This window comes from Herpailurus yagouaroundi, unplaced genomic scaffold (genome assembly GCF_014898765.1).
Source record: "Herpailurus yagouaroundi ecotype Mexico unplaced genomic scaffold, PumYag 77, whole genome shotgun sequence".
Classification (NCBI taxonomy): Eukaryota; Metazoa; Chordata; class Mammalia; order Carnivora; family Felidae; genus Herpailurus; species Herpailurus yagouaroundi.
Window position 1 is genome coordinate 29,192,237 of NW_024412388.1, and position 15,679 is coordinate 29,207,915.

At 50.9% G+C, this 15,679-nt stretch overlaps 1 protein-coding gene across 1 annotated transcript in view; it reads right to left on the reverse strand.

Moving 5' to 3' along the window:
- EPHA10 (EPH receptor A10) overlaps positions 1-15,679 on the reverse strand; it is a 41,378-nt gene that overhangs the window by 6,748 nt on the left and 18,951 nt on the right. Inside the window, exons 5-7 of the mRNA XM_040455818.1 lie at positions 8,347-8,480; positions 5,642-5,813; positions 1,956-2,064 (exon numbers count right to left, since the gene is read on the reverse strand). Coding sequence (XP_040311752.1) covers positions 1,956-2,064; positions 5,642-5,813; positions 8,347-8,480 — 415 coding nt within the window. The remainder of the gene's footprint in view (positions 1-1,955; positions 2,065-5,641; positions 5,814-8,346; positions 8,481-15,679) is intronic.

The following is a 15,679-nucleotide window of genomic DNA, read 5'->3' on the forward strand; positions in this document are numbered from 1 at the left end:
GGGGGGGGGGGCACTAGAAATAGTACGGGTTCCCGCGATGGCGAGAAGGGGTGGGGTTCGGATCACAGTGGGCAGGAGCAGGAGGAAGGCACCTCCTCTAGAGCAAAGGGAGGGGGCGGGCGGGTGCAGAGACAGGTGGGTGTGCAGACTTGGGGGTGAGGAGCTGGGGGGGCGGCAATGATGCAGTGAAGGAGCAGGTGCAACCAATGCGGCCGAGGGGGCAAGCTGCAAGGACAGGGCACCTGCGGGGCACACGTGCAAGAGCTGGACTCCGTATCTGGGGCGATGGCCAGGTCCATGGCAGCATCTGGGAGAGGGACGTAGAGGTGGAACAGAAGAAAAGGTCCTTGGGAATGAGGAAGTTCAAGAACCAACAAGCCAAGGGCTGTCCGTTATAAGTCCCAATAAGCCACCAGTCATCCAATAGCTACTGAAGTCTCCTAGAGTGGGGACCTGCTTCCATGAATGAAGGGATCATCCAGGAGAGGTGGGTGGAAAGGAAGGGGGCAAGACTGAGTGGATGGAGGAGTCGTAGAGAAATCCAGAAGCTTCCACTGGACAACACCCTCTGGCGAGAAGGGGGATGGGCCAGGATGGAGCGGGGAGAGGAAGCGGAGGCGAGGAGACCGTGCACAGAGCAAGCACTGCAGACATCAGACACCAGCCTGCAGAGGTGGCTGGACGCGCCGGACAGGTGCCATGCCCATCAGCATGAGACCGGCAGGCTCTCCCCACCTCCACTTCAGTGCCATTGGATTTTGAGCGGGTTTTGAGACCGACCATGGCTTACTCTGCCCACCCTAGTGCATCTGTCTCCAAGTTGCTCCTGGGCAGCTACTCCTGTCCTGCACAGTCCCTGCCTGGAGGGGTGCTCCTTATGCCCCTCTCTCCCTGCTCCTCCTCCTGTCTCCCTGAGCCCTTAAGCTCCCAGCCAGGACAAGAGGCTCTTGGCTCCTGGACATTCCAGCTTTTCCAACTGGTCCAATATGGGTGTCTGAGCACTGGAAAGGGGCTCACTACTCCTGTCCTGCCTCCTTGACTGTCCTGGCCCAGGCAGAGCTGGCTCCCAGACCCACAGGTCAAGGCCCTCCCCTCCTCAGTCGCTTGCAGTGCCTCATTCAAGGCCACACAGACAGTGCCGGGTGAATGCTCGCTGTCCCTTCAACCCCACAGGCAGCCCCGGGATGCTGAGATGTGCTGGGATGCGGCTCCCTGACCAGCCATCACTCTCCTCTGCTACCCCCGCTCCAGCCCATCACACGCAGACTTTCCAACCCTCAAGTCTGCCGACCTCAGCCCCAGCCTGGCACCTCTGCGTGCAGCAGTGTGGCCGTGGGGAGAAGGGGCAAATACACGCTGTGAGGTTTCTGCTGCATGCAAAAGGACTGGAATCTTCTCTGAACCAAACTCAAGCTCCACATCCTTTCCCCTCCTCCCACCCCCCTTCTCTGCCCACTCTCCTGCAAGCTTCCTTCTGCTGAGCGTTGGGGGGGGGGGGGGGGTTCTGGTTTATGAGTTCCCCTCCCTGTCCTCCCCCCTCCCACACGCAATTTCTGCCTTTCTTCCCTTCGCCTGTGTTCGAGGGCCTCCGGATCCCCGGCGGGCAGGGGCTGGGGGGCCTCTGAGCGCCTCAGGAGAACCCTAATCACACTGGAGCAGCTGGCGCTTGATTCCATCCTCAGTGATGCCTTCTGACATTTAATGAGTTAAGGAGCTAAATCCCCTTCATCCCAGAGCGGCTGAGCTAGCTGCAATGCTGGCTGCCATGGGAGCAGCGAGCGGGGGAGGGGCCGGGGCCCGTGCGAGCCAAGCCTGGATCTACACAGCAGGATGCTTGCGTGTGCAGATCTGCATGTGCGCAAATGCAGGTACAGACACAGGGGCTGTGAGCACACGTTAGTGCGCACGGGGACACGACCCACCAGGGGCCAGCCAGGCTGGGAGCGGCCACCTACCTCCTCCACATGGCCAGCACGCTCATCACAGAGCCCACGACGAGGAGGGCTGAGACGGTCACCACCGTGACGACGACCGCAGGGCTGTGGTCCCTGGACCCTGAGGCAGCTGGGGGTAAACCGCGAGGCTGAGGCAGGCAGAGGACCAGGCTCCTGGGGAGGCCCCAGTGCAGACGCCTGCCCACCCCCCACGGCACCTCTGCACTTGGCCCCGGCTCCCACAGCAGAGGGACCAAGGCAGCCCCACCAACCACACTGGCACCTGGAGCTTCCTCCTCTCTCAGGGCAGTCCAGTTCGGAGAGAGAGGACCAGGGGTCCAGAGAGGCAGGGCTGCACCTCTCCTTCTGCCTTTCCGATGGGCACTGACTTAACATAGCTCTGCAGGGGGCACGGCCTCTCACCTGAGCTCCCCAGCCCCATCCAGGCCATCCACCGACAATTACAACGTGAGTTAACGTTTAATACACACTTACTCCATTCAGGGCACCGTGTCACGTGCCTTAACTAAATGGTCCTGCTTCATTGTCACAACAAGCAGGAAAGGCGGTGGTGTCTCCATTTTATAGCTGAGGAAACTGACATTGAGAGAAGTTGTGTGATAGGCCCAAGGTTCCACGACTAATACATGGTGAGCTGGAGGTCTGAACCTGATTCCAAAAGCCTCCACTTTGAACTATGCCCCCAAGAGAGTGGCCTAAAGGACCCCAGGCTCTCAACTCCATCTATCCATCCATCCAACATGTGTGACAGGCTGGTGCCAGTACTGGGGAGACAGTGATGAATGAGGCAGAATCCCTGCCCTGGAGGAGTGTCCGGACCAGTGGGAGAGACAGAAACAAAAATCCTAACTGCAGACAACAGAAACAGACTGCTGAGCAGAGGCATGCTCATTTCTTCCTAAAAGCCAGCGAGGAAGGCTTCGCAGAAGAGACGTGACATCTGCTCTGGGCCTGGGAGATCGGAAAAGGTCTGGGTGGTGCTCGGACGCACATGCTGGGTCTGGGAAACGGCAAGCCATCCTGTGGGGCTGGGATACAGACCACAGAAGGCTGAGAGCGCCAAGACGTGAAGCTGGACAGCGGGAGGAAAATGGGAACTGGGGGAGGAGAGGGCGCCCGGAGGGCCTGGGATGCCTGGCCAAGAAGTGGGAACTTCATCCTGAGGGTGACAGGGAGCCAGGGAGCAATGGACAGGGTTCCTGCCTGAGGGGGAAGGGCTGGAAGTATCTGGATGGACAGGAGGTGCGCAAGAGAGGTGCAGGTTTGGGGAAACTATCGAGAATGGGGGAGATGCGATGCAGCCCTGAAGACTCCACTGAGATGAGATGAGACGTGGGACACAGGACTTGCGCTGGCTCTGGGCTCCGGGAGGAGGAACACAAGTGCAGCACAGCGTCCGGGCAGTGAGGGCCAGCACAGCTGGGGAGCGTTTCCCCAGGGAGGATCTGTAGCGCCTGGGGTGACATGGGGCCAGAAGGGGGGTGACAGCCTGGGATATGAGGTCGGAGCCCCAGGGCTGTCGGGAAGATGTCACAGTCAAGTGACAAGGGACAGAAAAGGGAGGGAGAGTTAGGGGCCAACAAGGCCATGGTCAAAGGGGGGATTTTAGAGCCCATGTTCCCAGAGGTGGGGACATGGCCTGGGGTCTGGTCAGGCCAGAGGTGGGCGGAGTTGCCAAGAACTATGTGGAATGAGGTATCCGTGTGGACATGGAAATGGAGACAGGGCAGTTGTGGAAGGTGGCCTCTGAGATGTCCCCGCTGGATTCTCTACCTCCTGGTATTATTTAGTCCCCTTGAGTATGGGTTTGACATAGTGACTTGTTTCTAACAAACAATGCAGCCAAAGTGATGGGATGTCACCTCCAAGATGAGGTGACAAGAGACTGCAGCTTGTCTCGGGCACCCTCTCTCTCTGTCACTGTCTCAGGAAGAATCTAGATGCTGTGTTATGCAGAGCCCTAGGGAGAAGCCCAAGAGGCAGAGAACCACGTGCCCCCAGTGAACAGCCAGTGAGAACCTGAGTTGGGAGGCAGATTCTCTCCCCATTAGGCCTTGAGACGACCGCAGCCACGAGGGACCCTGAGCCAGTGGCACCTAGCTAAGCCGCACCCAGATGCCTGGCCCACAAAAACCACGAGAGAATAAATGTCTGCCGTTAGCGGCTACTCGCTTGGGGGTAATTTGTCCCGCGGCAATGGATAACTGATACAGTGCTGAAGCACCGTCCCTCATTGTGCTCCTGAGCTGGGATCACAGCTCACTGGAAGAAGTGCTCTGCAGACTGGGAGGCCCATTCCTGCAGAACCAGGACCACAGCAAAGGAGGCTGGGGGTCCGAGCAGGGTCTACTCACTGAGAAGCACCAAATGAATGGAAACCCTCAGCCCTTTCCAGCGACCAGCCAGCCCCCAGCTCCTGCCCCCACCACGCCCACTCCAGCCCAGCCCGTGAGCCTTTGTTCAGGTGGATTCTTCTACCCTTTGTTCAGGTGGATTCTTCTACCCGAAATGCCTCCCCTGCACGTCTTGGCATTCAAATGCTCCCTAGCCTTCAAGACAGAGCTCTAATCTCCTCTCGCCAGCACCTGGCCGAGGTCGGGCACAGACAGGCATTCGAGCAAGAAGTACCCTCTCTTTTCCCAGAAGCCTGACTCCCTCTACATTTTATCTCCACCTCCCTTTGGGCTCAGAGCTCTTCCTATCTTGGATTAGACTCGTGTAGCAGGTTGGAAAGAATTATTATCTTGACAGCTGGTGTCAGAATGCCTCTTAGGGGGAACCGCCTTTGTCCAGGAAAATACTTTCATGAACTGCTCGGGGTAGATAGAGGTGAGATCCTGAGGGCGGGGTTAGCAGCAGGCAAAACCACCAAAGCCAGAGCTAAGCTGCTCATCGCTCACCATGAAAGGGAGTTGGGGGGTCGGGGGGTGGGGAGAAGAGGAGCCAGGGGAGGGAGGTGAAGGGAGGCAGTGGGCAGCACGATACCACGGAGAAGCCGGCACGGTTTTAGAATCAGGGGATCTGATGTCTGATGTACAGCTTTTGTTTTGTTTTGTCTTGTTTTGTCTTGATGACAGCTTTATTGGAGGAATTAGTCATGTACCGCACAATTCCCCCACTGAATGGGTACAATTCTTGTTGTGTTTTGTTTATTGCTGCAGGGCAGCCCCTCTGGGGCCCCAGCCTTCACAGAAGCCTGCCTCTCGCTCCAGGGCCTCGTGGGGAAAGGAATGACATCCCGTGTGTGAGCCTGTATCATGGCAGAGGGAAAGCAGCAGAATGGGAAAGCGTTTAGCCATCCGAGCAAGAAGTGACCATGAGACTGAAACTCCTCCCCAAAAAATAGTCAAGAATCTTGGAGAGGGCACAGCATGTTTCTACAAGACGTGAGAGGTCTTGAGAGGCTGGGAGACTCCAGCTGGAGACATGGGTTAGAATTGCTCGTGAGCCCCTCCCCTACGGGCTCCCCCAGGACAGGCCTCCCCACCCCCAACTTATTCATGTCACTGAATAGGCCCCAGTCAGCGGATTCCAAGTTCGGTAACCATTTAGGTTGTAATTGAGCTGTTCTGCGGGCTCCCTTAAGTGCACAGAGGACCACCCCCTCCCCAGTCTGTCCCCCTGCCCCAGCCCCATGCCTGAGTTTGCTCTGCCCGGAGCCCTTTCCACATACACACATCACTTACCCTCCCCTGGGGTCTGCACTTCAATGGAGGGATTGAAGCTCTGAGTCTCCCAGGAGGGCCCCGGGGAAGCCGCCCGGATCTGAAAGACGTAGCGGGTAGCCGGCTTCAGGTTGGTGACAGTGACCGCGGGTGCCCCCGTCTTCACCGTGGAGTAAGTCTGCTCACTCTGACCCTGAGGAAGGACCAAGAAGTGAGGCCTGGACCCAGGGCCTGGAAGTCCAGAGGGTGAGCAGGGCCTGATGTCACAGAGGAAAGAAGAAGAAACTGAACCCCGACACCTGCCCGGCCCTTGCCGGCTCATAAAGATTTTCCTCCTCTTTGTCATCTGGTTTTCACAACGTCCTGCAAGGCACGGATTCACAGATAAGGAATCGGGGGCAGAGGGGTAGACAGACTTGCCTGAGGCCCCCACTAGACAGTGGGGACAGCAACAGTTGTCATGGAGTGAGGGTCAGCTTGCTGTCAGCTGCTATGCAGACTCTTTAGAGGCCTGACTACCTAAGTCCTCACAACAGTATTTCCATCTTTTAAAGGTGACAGTCACATGAAGGAAGGGGCAGGACGACACCTTCTTGATTCCTTCAGGTCCCGTGCTTTATCTCTATATCATGCTGCCCCCCAACATGTCTGAGAATGGGGTCTATTGGAGATGCCGCCATCATTCTGTCTCTGTCCCCACCCCCTGCCACCTTATTACAGCCCCTGCCACAACCACAGCCTCCCGATATCATGTGGCCCAGTTCTTTGACCATGGTATTCAGGAATGGGGCAGACGCTGACCCAAACCGGGCCAATCAGAATCTCCCTTCCAGGTATTTGAATGAGTCACTGAAAGACAGTGAGGCAAGGGCTGTGGCCCTTCTGAGCCGGGCAGGCTAGGGCCCGGGTGGAAGAAAGAGGCAAGGCTGTCAACCCAGGCAGCTGTGATATGCCCTGAGCAAAGCCCCTCTGCAGAGGACGCGGGACCGGCACCCAGAGAGCAGAGTGTAGATAAGGAGCACTGTGCCTCCCAGATTTGTGGTCACTGGGTTCCAGGCGACGCCCTTGAAGCCTTTCAAACAGAGCCCCTCTTGCACAGGACCCTCTTTTCAAGGCTTTTTGTTCCCAGCAAATGCACACCCCCTAAGGGCCTGGAGCATCTGCCAGCTCAGCTTCTGGACTCTACTGCACGGCCCAGCTCCTTCCCAGTGTCCTTCTCTGCCATCTCCCAAACGTCAGGGTTCCTCAGAGCCCTGTCCTGTCCCCTCTTCTCACCCTCCCTGTCCTCCTAGGCCATCTCTTCTGGCCCCTGGCTTCATTCAGCTCCTAGCCCCGTGCAGAAAGGGCCCCAACTCTCCGTCCAGCGCCAGGCCTCTCCCTTGAGCTGCAGACCTGCAAGCCCACCTAGATGTCCCAGAGGCCCCCTGAACACTGCATGGGCCAAATCAAACTCATCCTCTTACCTCGATTCTGCTCCCCCTTTTCAGTCCACGGCACCCCATCCCCTAGATGGCCCGGCCGTGACTCAGGAGTTCCTCCTCCTTTGTGTTCACCAACCCCCCCAACCCTAAACTCACAGCTCTCGGTAGACTTCTAGTATTCAAAAACTATTCTCTGACTCAGCCAAGAAGTCCCCTGAGTCACTCAGGAGTGAGTGAAGCTCTGACACATTAAGTGCTGAAGATGAGAGCAAGGTTTCGCTTGAAGGAATAAGATTTGCACCAAGGTGAGAAGCAGTTTAACAGCAGATTACGTATCACGTTTAAAGACAATACATTTGGGGCGCCTGGGTGGCTCAGTCGGTTAAGCGTCCAACTTCGGCTCAGGTCACGATCTCGCGGTCCGTGAGTTCGAGCCCCGCGTCGGGCTCTGGGCTGATGGCTCAGAGCCTGGAGCCTGCTTCCGATTCTGTGTCTCCCTCTCTCTCTGCCCCTCCCCCATTCATGCTCTGTCTCTCTCTGTCTCAAAAATAAATAAAAAACATTAAAAAAAATTTAAAAAAAAAATAAAGACAATACATTCAAGGAGGAAGGAGACAGTGGATCGGGATATATCTCCACTTGGCAAATCGAGGTTGAACTGCGACTATTGATTGACAACAGATACAAGAAGTTAGCAAAAATCAGCAAAAGCATCCTGTAAGAATCAATTGGCTATGCGGGGTTTACAATATGGAGAAGCTGTGTATCTTTCCTTATTCCTTGTAAACGACATATGACACATCTTTTCTATAGTAAAATTGTCAGGGTAACTCATACACTCATTGTTCCGGAGAGTGGAGCGCTAAACATTGACCAGCACATGGTCAAGCCCCAGCAGACCACCTGACCTACCAGTGTAGGTCAATTTGTAAATTTTGAAAGAGTATGGTACTTCAGCCTTCTTTTTCTTAAAAAGGGCTGCAAATTGCATATGGTCCGGCCACACAAGATGGGAATGAGTCCCTAGAGAAAGCTCTTAGTGAACTGCAAACACTAGGCAAAAGTGGTGACAACGGAGCTGATGACCAGTGAGGGGCAGGGAAGGGGACAGCCGACGAGCAGTGGGGTCCATGCACGGAGTCGAGGGGGGGGATAGGAAGAAACTCAGGCCTGCCAAAAGCCACTTAGGAGGCCGGTGGATGTGTTCACAAGGAAAGAAAGAAGGGCTTTTGCCTCCAGGAGGTTGTGAAGAAAAGGACCACAGCCCGGAATGCAGCCTCAGGTCCCGCCCAGACCTCACCTCACCTTCTCGTAGTATCGGATCTCGTACTCCGTGCCGTTAGCCCCGGGAGCTCCGGCAGGGATAGGCTCCCGCCACGACAGGGACACACTCTGGGGCTCCACTCGGTCCCTCCGGATCTCATCCTCCTCCCAGGGCGCTGAAAGTAAGGAACACTCGGTTCTCGATGGGAACCCACCGTGGGGCAGGGCGGGGGCTGGAAGGGCGGGGCATGCAGGGTGGGGGTGGGGCCAGACGGGCGGGGCGGGGCCAGAAGCTCCTGAGGGGCGGGGCCTGAGTTGTCTTCGGACCAGAGGGGAGCCCGCTCTCACCTTACAGGTCTCAGCTTCCCTGTCTCTTCGAGCGAAGCGCCAAGCCACCTGATTCTTGCCCACCCCCTGCATTCCAGCTGCACTAGTGGTGGCTGGTTCTAACACCCCAGGTTCTTTTCTACACTTTCTGTGGTTTGGAGGCATTAAAAAGCATAGGAGCAGGAAGACCACCTACTTAATTCTTCTAACGGTCTGGTTAAGAGTCAATCCGCTCGGCACACACTAGGAATCGCAGGAAACTACCTCAATATAATAAAGACCATATGTGAGAAAGCCCCAGCGAACATACTTAATGGTGGAAAACTGAAAGCTTTTCCTTGAAGATCAGGATCAAGGCAAGGACGTCCACTCTTAACACTTCTAATTAACATAGTACTGAAGTCCTAACCAGAGAGCTTAGGCAAGAGAAAGAAAGAAAAGGCATTCAGATTGGAAAGAAAGAAGTAAAATTATTTCAGTCCACAGGTGACATAGCCCTCTATGTAGAAAATCCTAAAACTTCCACAAGACCCTGTTAAAATTACTAAACGAATACAGCAAAGTTGCAGGATACACCGTCAACGTGCAAAATCAGTCCCATTTCTACATATTAACCACGAACAATCTGAACAGGAAATTAAGAAAACAATCCCATTTACAATTGCAGCAAAAAAGAATAAAATATTTAGGAATAAAGTTAACCAAAGGAGTGAAAGACTTGTACACCGAAAATCAGAAAACATCGCTGAAAGAAATTAAAGAAGATACAAATAAATGGAAAGACATCGTGTTTATGGAGTGGAAAACTTAATATTGTTAAAATGTCCAGGCTATCCAAAGCGACTTACAAATCCAATTCAATTTGCAACAAAATTGTTTTTTTGCAGAAATAGAAAAGAAATCCTAAAATTCATATGGAAAATCAAAGGACCATGAATAGCAACATGATCTTAAGAAAAACAAGGCTGGAGGCCTCACACTCTGACTTCAAAACACTGCAAAGCCACCATAATCCAAACAGTTTGGTACTGGTAAAAAGACAGAAATGTGGGCCAAGAATAGAGAGCCCAGAAATAAACCCTCACAGACATGATGAAATGATTTTCGATAGGGGTTCCAAGCCCACCCAATGGGGAAGGGACAGTCTTTGCACCCAACAGTGCTGGGAAAACTAACTGTCCACATGCGAACGAAAGAATGAGGTTGGAGCCTTACCTGATACCACATACAAAATTTAACATGAAATTAATTACAGACCTAAATGTAAGACCTGAAACCATAAACTCCCAGGAGGAAACATACAGGGAAGCTTCATGCCATTAGATTTGGCAATGATTTCTCAGATGTGACACCAAAAGCACAGGAAATGAAAGCAAACATAGACAAATGGGATCCCACCAAACTTAAAAACATCCGCACAGTAACGGGAACAATCACCAAAATGAAAGGCAACCTATGAAATGGAAAAAAAAAAAATTGTTAATCATATATCTGATAAGGCGTTAATATCCAGAATATATAAAGAACTCCTGCAATTCAACAACAACAACAAACCTACAAATAACCCAATTTAAAATGGGGAGGGAATTTGGATAGACATTTCTCCGAAGAAGACAGACCAATCACCGATAAGCACATGAAAAGATGTCTAAAATCACTAATCATCAGGAAAACAGCAGTCAAAACCACAACGAGATACCATCTCAGATCTGTGAGGATGGCTACTGTCAAAAACAAAACAGAACAGAAAATAACAAGTGTCGGATGTGGAGAAACTGGAATCCTGTGCATTGTTGGTGGGAATATAAATTGGTGCAGCCATTATGGAAAACAGCATGGAGGTTTTCCAAAAATTTAAGAATAGAACTACCCTATGATCCAACAATCCCACTGCTGAGTATACATCCCAAGAAAATTAAATCACTATCTGGAAGAGACATCTGCATTCTCATGTTCATTGCAACATTATTCACAATAGCCAAGATGTGGAAATAACTTAAGTGTCTGCTGATGGATGAATGAATAAAGAAAAGAAAATGATATCTATAAAGGGTTGTTATTCAGCCCATAAAAAAAGAAATTGTGCCATCAGCAAAAACATGGGTGAACCTTGAGGGCATTATGTTATGTGAAAGAAGAAAGACAAAGACAAATCCTGCATGATCTCACTTATATGTGGAATCTAAAAAACCTACATTCATAGAAACAGAGTAGATTGGTGGTTGCCAAGGGCTAGGAGCTCTAGAGATCTAATGTACAGCATGGTGACTATAGTCAACAGTACTGTATTGTAGGGGCACCTGGGTGGCTCAGTCCATTAAGCTTCTGACTCCCGATCTCGGCTCAGGTCATGATTTCACAGTTTGTGGGTTCGAGCCCCACATCGGGCTCTGTGCTGACAGTGCAGAGCCTGCTTGGGATTCTCTCTCTTCTTCTCTCTCTGTCCCTTCTCCGCTCACGCTCTCTCTCTCAAAGTAATTAAATAATAAAAATTAAAAAATAAATCTTAGGGGCGCCTGGGTGGCTCAGTCGGTTAAGCATCCGACTTCGGCTCAGGTCATGATCTCACAGTTCGTGGTTCAAGCCCCGCGTCGGGCTCTGTGCTGACAGCTCGGAGCCTGGGGCCTGCTTCAGATTCTTTGTCTCCCTCTCTCTCTGCCCCTCCCCTACTCATGCTCTGTCTCTCTCTGTCTCAAAAATAAATAAAAACATTTTTATTTATTTTTTTTAAATTTTTTTTCAACGTTTTTATTTATTTTTGGGACAGAGAGAGACAGAGCATGAATGGGGGAGGGGCAGAGAGAGAGGGAGACACAGAATCGGAAACGGGCTCCAGACTCCGAGCCATCAGCCCAGAGCCTGACGCGGGGCTCGAACTCACGGACTGCGAGATCGTGACCTGGCTGAAGTCGGACGCCCAACCGACTGCGCCACCCAGGCGCCCCTAAATAAAAACATTTTTAAAAAAATCTTTAAAAATAACAATATTGTATTGTATACGTGGAAATTGCTAAGAGACATCTTAAGTGTTCTCACGACACACACACACTTCCGAGAGAAGATGCTGGAAAGGCAGCTATATAGGTGGTTTCAGGACTCACAAAAGGTATCTGGAAATGAGATGGAGACCCAAGAGCCATCAGAAGGGGACTGGATGAAGCTTCCCAGGAGGAGGCACAGAAAGAGAGAAAGAAAAGCTTTTAGGAAACATACATTTAAGAGGCAGGTTGAGGAAGAGGAGCTTGAACACGAGGAGCCAGAGAGAGAGAGCAGGAAAGCCAGGAGCAAATGAGATCACAGAAGCCCAGGGAAGAGAACATTTAAGAAGGTTCCCTCCTGAGTCTTCTGGTTATTAGCTTCCAGTCCATGAGCAAGAGACTCAGTTTCCTCATGTGTAGAGTGGAAACAATTCTGACCTCATTAGGCTCGCTGTAAGAATTTTATAAAGTAATGTATATGAAGAGCTTAGCACAATATCTGACACAGAGCAAGCGCTCCATGCAAGTTTACTAACTAGAAGAGCCAGCGGTTGGCAGTATCATTTGCTGAGAAAGGACAGGGTGAGACTAGGATTCAAAGCGCCCTCTGGCTTTAACAATGTGGAGGCTCCCGGTGACTTTGGGAGATTGAGGGGAAGTAGATACCAGGTGGCTATGGGACAGGGCCCATGCAGCTCACTCTTTGAAAAGTGCATGAACATGGCTTCCGGTTTTAAATGGTAACCATCTAGCAGCCCCCACCTGCAGTCTCTTCCCAATTCTGATGAAAACAGAAAGGTACAGAAAGAGTTGAAAACTCAGAACATCAACGTAAGCTAGTCTAGACGGCTGAATGCCAGAATGGGGGAGATATGCCACTCCACCTATGAGAAAGCCGGTGGAACGGGACTGAAAAGTGCAATTGTCGTGAAGCCCCAGGCTATGCTGCCCACAGAGTGACACGGTCTCCCATCCTAAAAATAACCTGAAAGATTTTTTAATCCCTCCTCCCACTGTCTGACCCTTACAAAAAGGCAAGGTCTTTGTCAACAGGACAATGCACAGCCATCACTCTCCTGCATAGTTGCTTTGGAGGAAAAGTGTCCTTCCGTATCCCCCAGGAGTGCCTCTCGGCCTAAATCCACTGGGAGATGACAGCTGTCAGAAGAGACGTGGGTTCAAGGGGAGAGGAGAGAGAAAACGTCCCAGGATGGCACAGACCCTTGCAGATACAGATGGACAGCAGAGATAGGAAAAGGCCAGGAATGTCGTGTTTTGGAGCTACATTTGTTGAAAGCATTAGACGGCCATACAGAGGTAGGAGACGGTTCCATTTCAGACCCACAGAGATACGTTAGATGAAAGCCTAACAAATCCTGAGACCGGAGCTCAAAACCGAGCCCGATGCCCTCTCCTGCTGTAGGTGGATCTGTGATGAAATCCAGCCAGTGCCCACGGGGGACCGAGACCACAGCAGACATGAGTGGAAAACTATTCAACAGCCATGTCTCCCCTTCCTAGCCTGTGGAGCCCAACTTCTGATTCAGGGTCTACTGTCTCCCCCTGTGTGACTCAGGTTAATTCTGATTGTTCTAAGACAGCTGTGTGGACTCATTTCCTGTGCCAATGACTGCGGTCGGGCTTATCATCCAGTTCTGGCTGATGTAAGGAGAAAGCAGCTAAGGGGAGGACGGACTCTGGAAAAGGTTTCTTGTTCTTAAAATGATACCTACACGAAAGAAACAGTCCTTTTCTTCTGCTCTGGATGGTAAGGATGTGATGTCTGGAGCTACTGCATCCAACCTGCCACCATGAGGGAGCCAGCCTATGTGACAAGGAGCGGCATGGCACAGTAGAAAGACACAAAGAGGGGCGCCTGGGTGGCGCAGTCGGTTGAGCGTCCGACTTCAGCCAGGTCACGATCTCGCAGTCCGTGAGTTCGAGCCCCGCGTCAGGCTCTGGGCTGATGGCTCAGAGCCTGGAGCCTGTTTCCGATTCTGTGTCTCCCTCTCTCTCTGCCCCTCCCCCATTCATGCTCTGTCTCTCTCTGTCCCAAAAATAAATAAACGTTGAAAAAAAAATTAAAAAAAAAAAAAAAGAAAGACACAAAGAACCTGGGTCCTTGAGGACCCCGATGAGCTGCTGAAATAACCATGCTCTGACTCCACTCTTAGGTATGCTGAGAAATCATTTTCAGCGAAACATCAGCTGGATTGAGATTTACTGTTACTTGCAGCTGAAAAGCCTTACAAACCAACCCAGAGGGCAATTCACACGTGGAGTTTTTTGGCAAACACTAGCCATCTCCTTGTTCAAGAACAAGGAAGGAGAAAATGCCAAAAACATCAGGCATATGAGAAAAACATTTCAGAATAAATGAATGGTAATATTATTTCTGAAGATTCAGGAGGCGCAGCTTCTTAAGAGGGATTTAGTGTGACAGAGAGACAAGAAACGCGACTGTCTGGCATCCTCGAGAAGATGAAAGAAAACACAGCCTCCGCAAAATGGGAGCAGAAGACCATGAAGGAACAACAGGCAGAGAAGAAAAAGAAAAAAGATGAGGCGAGGTAAAAGCGGAGGAGGTAAGCGAGGAGGCCTGTGGGGAAACTACGTGTGCATTAGGCAAACTGAAATATTTAAAAGAAAATGCAATGCAGGGGCACCTGGGTGGCTTAGTGGGTTAAGCATCTGACTTCGGCTCAGGTCATGATCTCACCGTTCACGGGTTCGAGCCCCCCGTGGGTCTCTTTACTGACAGCGCAGAGCCTGGAGCCTGCTTCCAATTCTGTGTGTCCCTCTCTCTCTGCCCCTACCCTGCTCACAGTCTGTCTCTCTCAAAAATAAATAAACATTAAAAAAAAAAAAAGAAAATGCACTGCAAATACAAGGAATTTTAACGAAATCCCAAGCAGAATGGAAACACCAAGTAGACAATAAGAAGAAACAGAATTGAATAATGTGTTTCATTTATATATGGAAAAAGCGAGAGAAAAACCACGGAACAAAAATAATACACAATGCTGTAGGGTAGCCAGGAAATAGGTAAAATGTTTACCGTATCTTCGACAACAAAGAAAACTCAAGAACTACTTAAAAAAGGAAAAGCTGTGCAACCTCTTTCTCTAAGCATGGAGCAGTAAAATCAGAAACAGAAGAAAAGCAAATCATCCAGAAATGAAAACACGTTCTCTAAAATAAATCTAGGCAAAACTAAAATACTAGAAGAAAACACAGGTCTAAATCTCCATGACCTTGAACCAGGCAGTGGTTTCTTAGATATGAAACCACAGGCACAGGCAACCAAAGACTTCATCAAAATTTAAAACCTGGAGCTTCAAAAGGCACGACTCAAAGCGAAAGGTGTCTGCCGGAGGCATGACGGGGAGCTGGGCAAAACAGGGGAAGGGGGTCAAAAGACACAAACTTCCAGTTATAAAATAAGGAAGTCCTGGGAGTGTAACATACAGCATGGTGACTATCGTTACCGATACTATGCTGTATATTTGAAATTTGCTACGAGAGTAGGCCTCAAAATGTCTCATCACAAGAAAAAAAAATGTGTAACCACGTGTGGTGATGGAAGTTTACTAGACTTGCTGTGGTGCTCGTTTCACGATATATACAAATATGACTCATTACGTTGTACCAGAAACAGACATTAGGTTATATGTCAATTATACCTTGATTTTTTTTTTCAAAAAGTCACCGACAACCCACAGAGTAGGAGAAAATATTTGTAAATCATATATTTGATGGGGGTTGTTATGTGTTGCACTGTGTCCCCCCCACAAAGATATGTTGAGGTCCTAGCCCCCAGTACCTCCACAATGTGACTTCTTTTGGAAATAGGGTCTTCACAGTGAGATTCAAGTTAAAATGGGGTCGTTCAAGTTGGCCCTAATCCAATATGAACGATGTCCTTATGGAAATTTGGACAGAGACAGACACTCACAGAGGGGAGACAATATGAAGACACACAGGGAGAAGAGCCATGTGCCTGGAACAGGCATCTATAAGCCAAGGAAGACCAAGGACTGCCAGCAAACAGGAGGCTAGAAGCAAGGAAG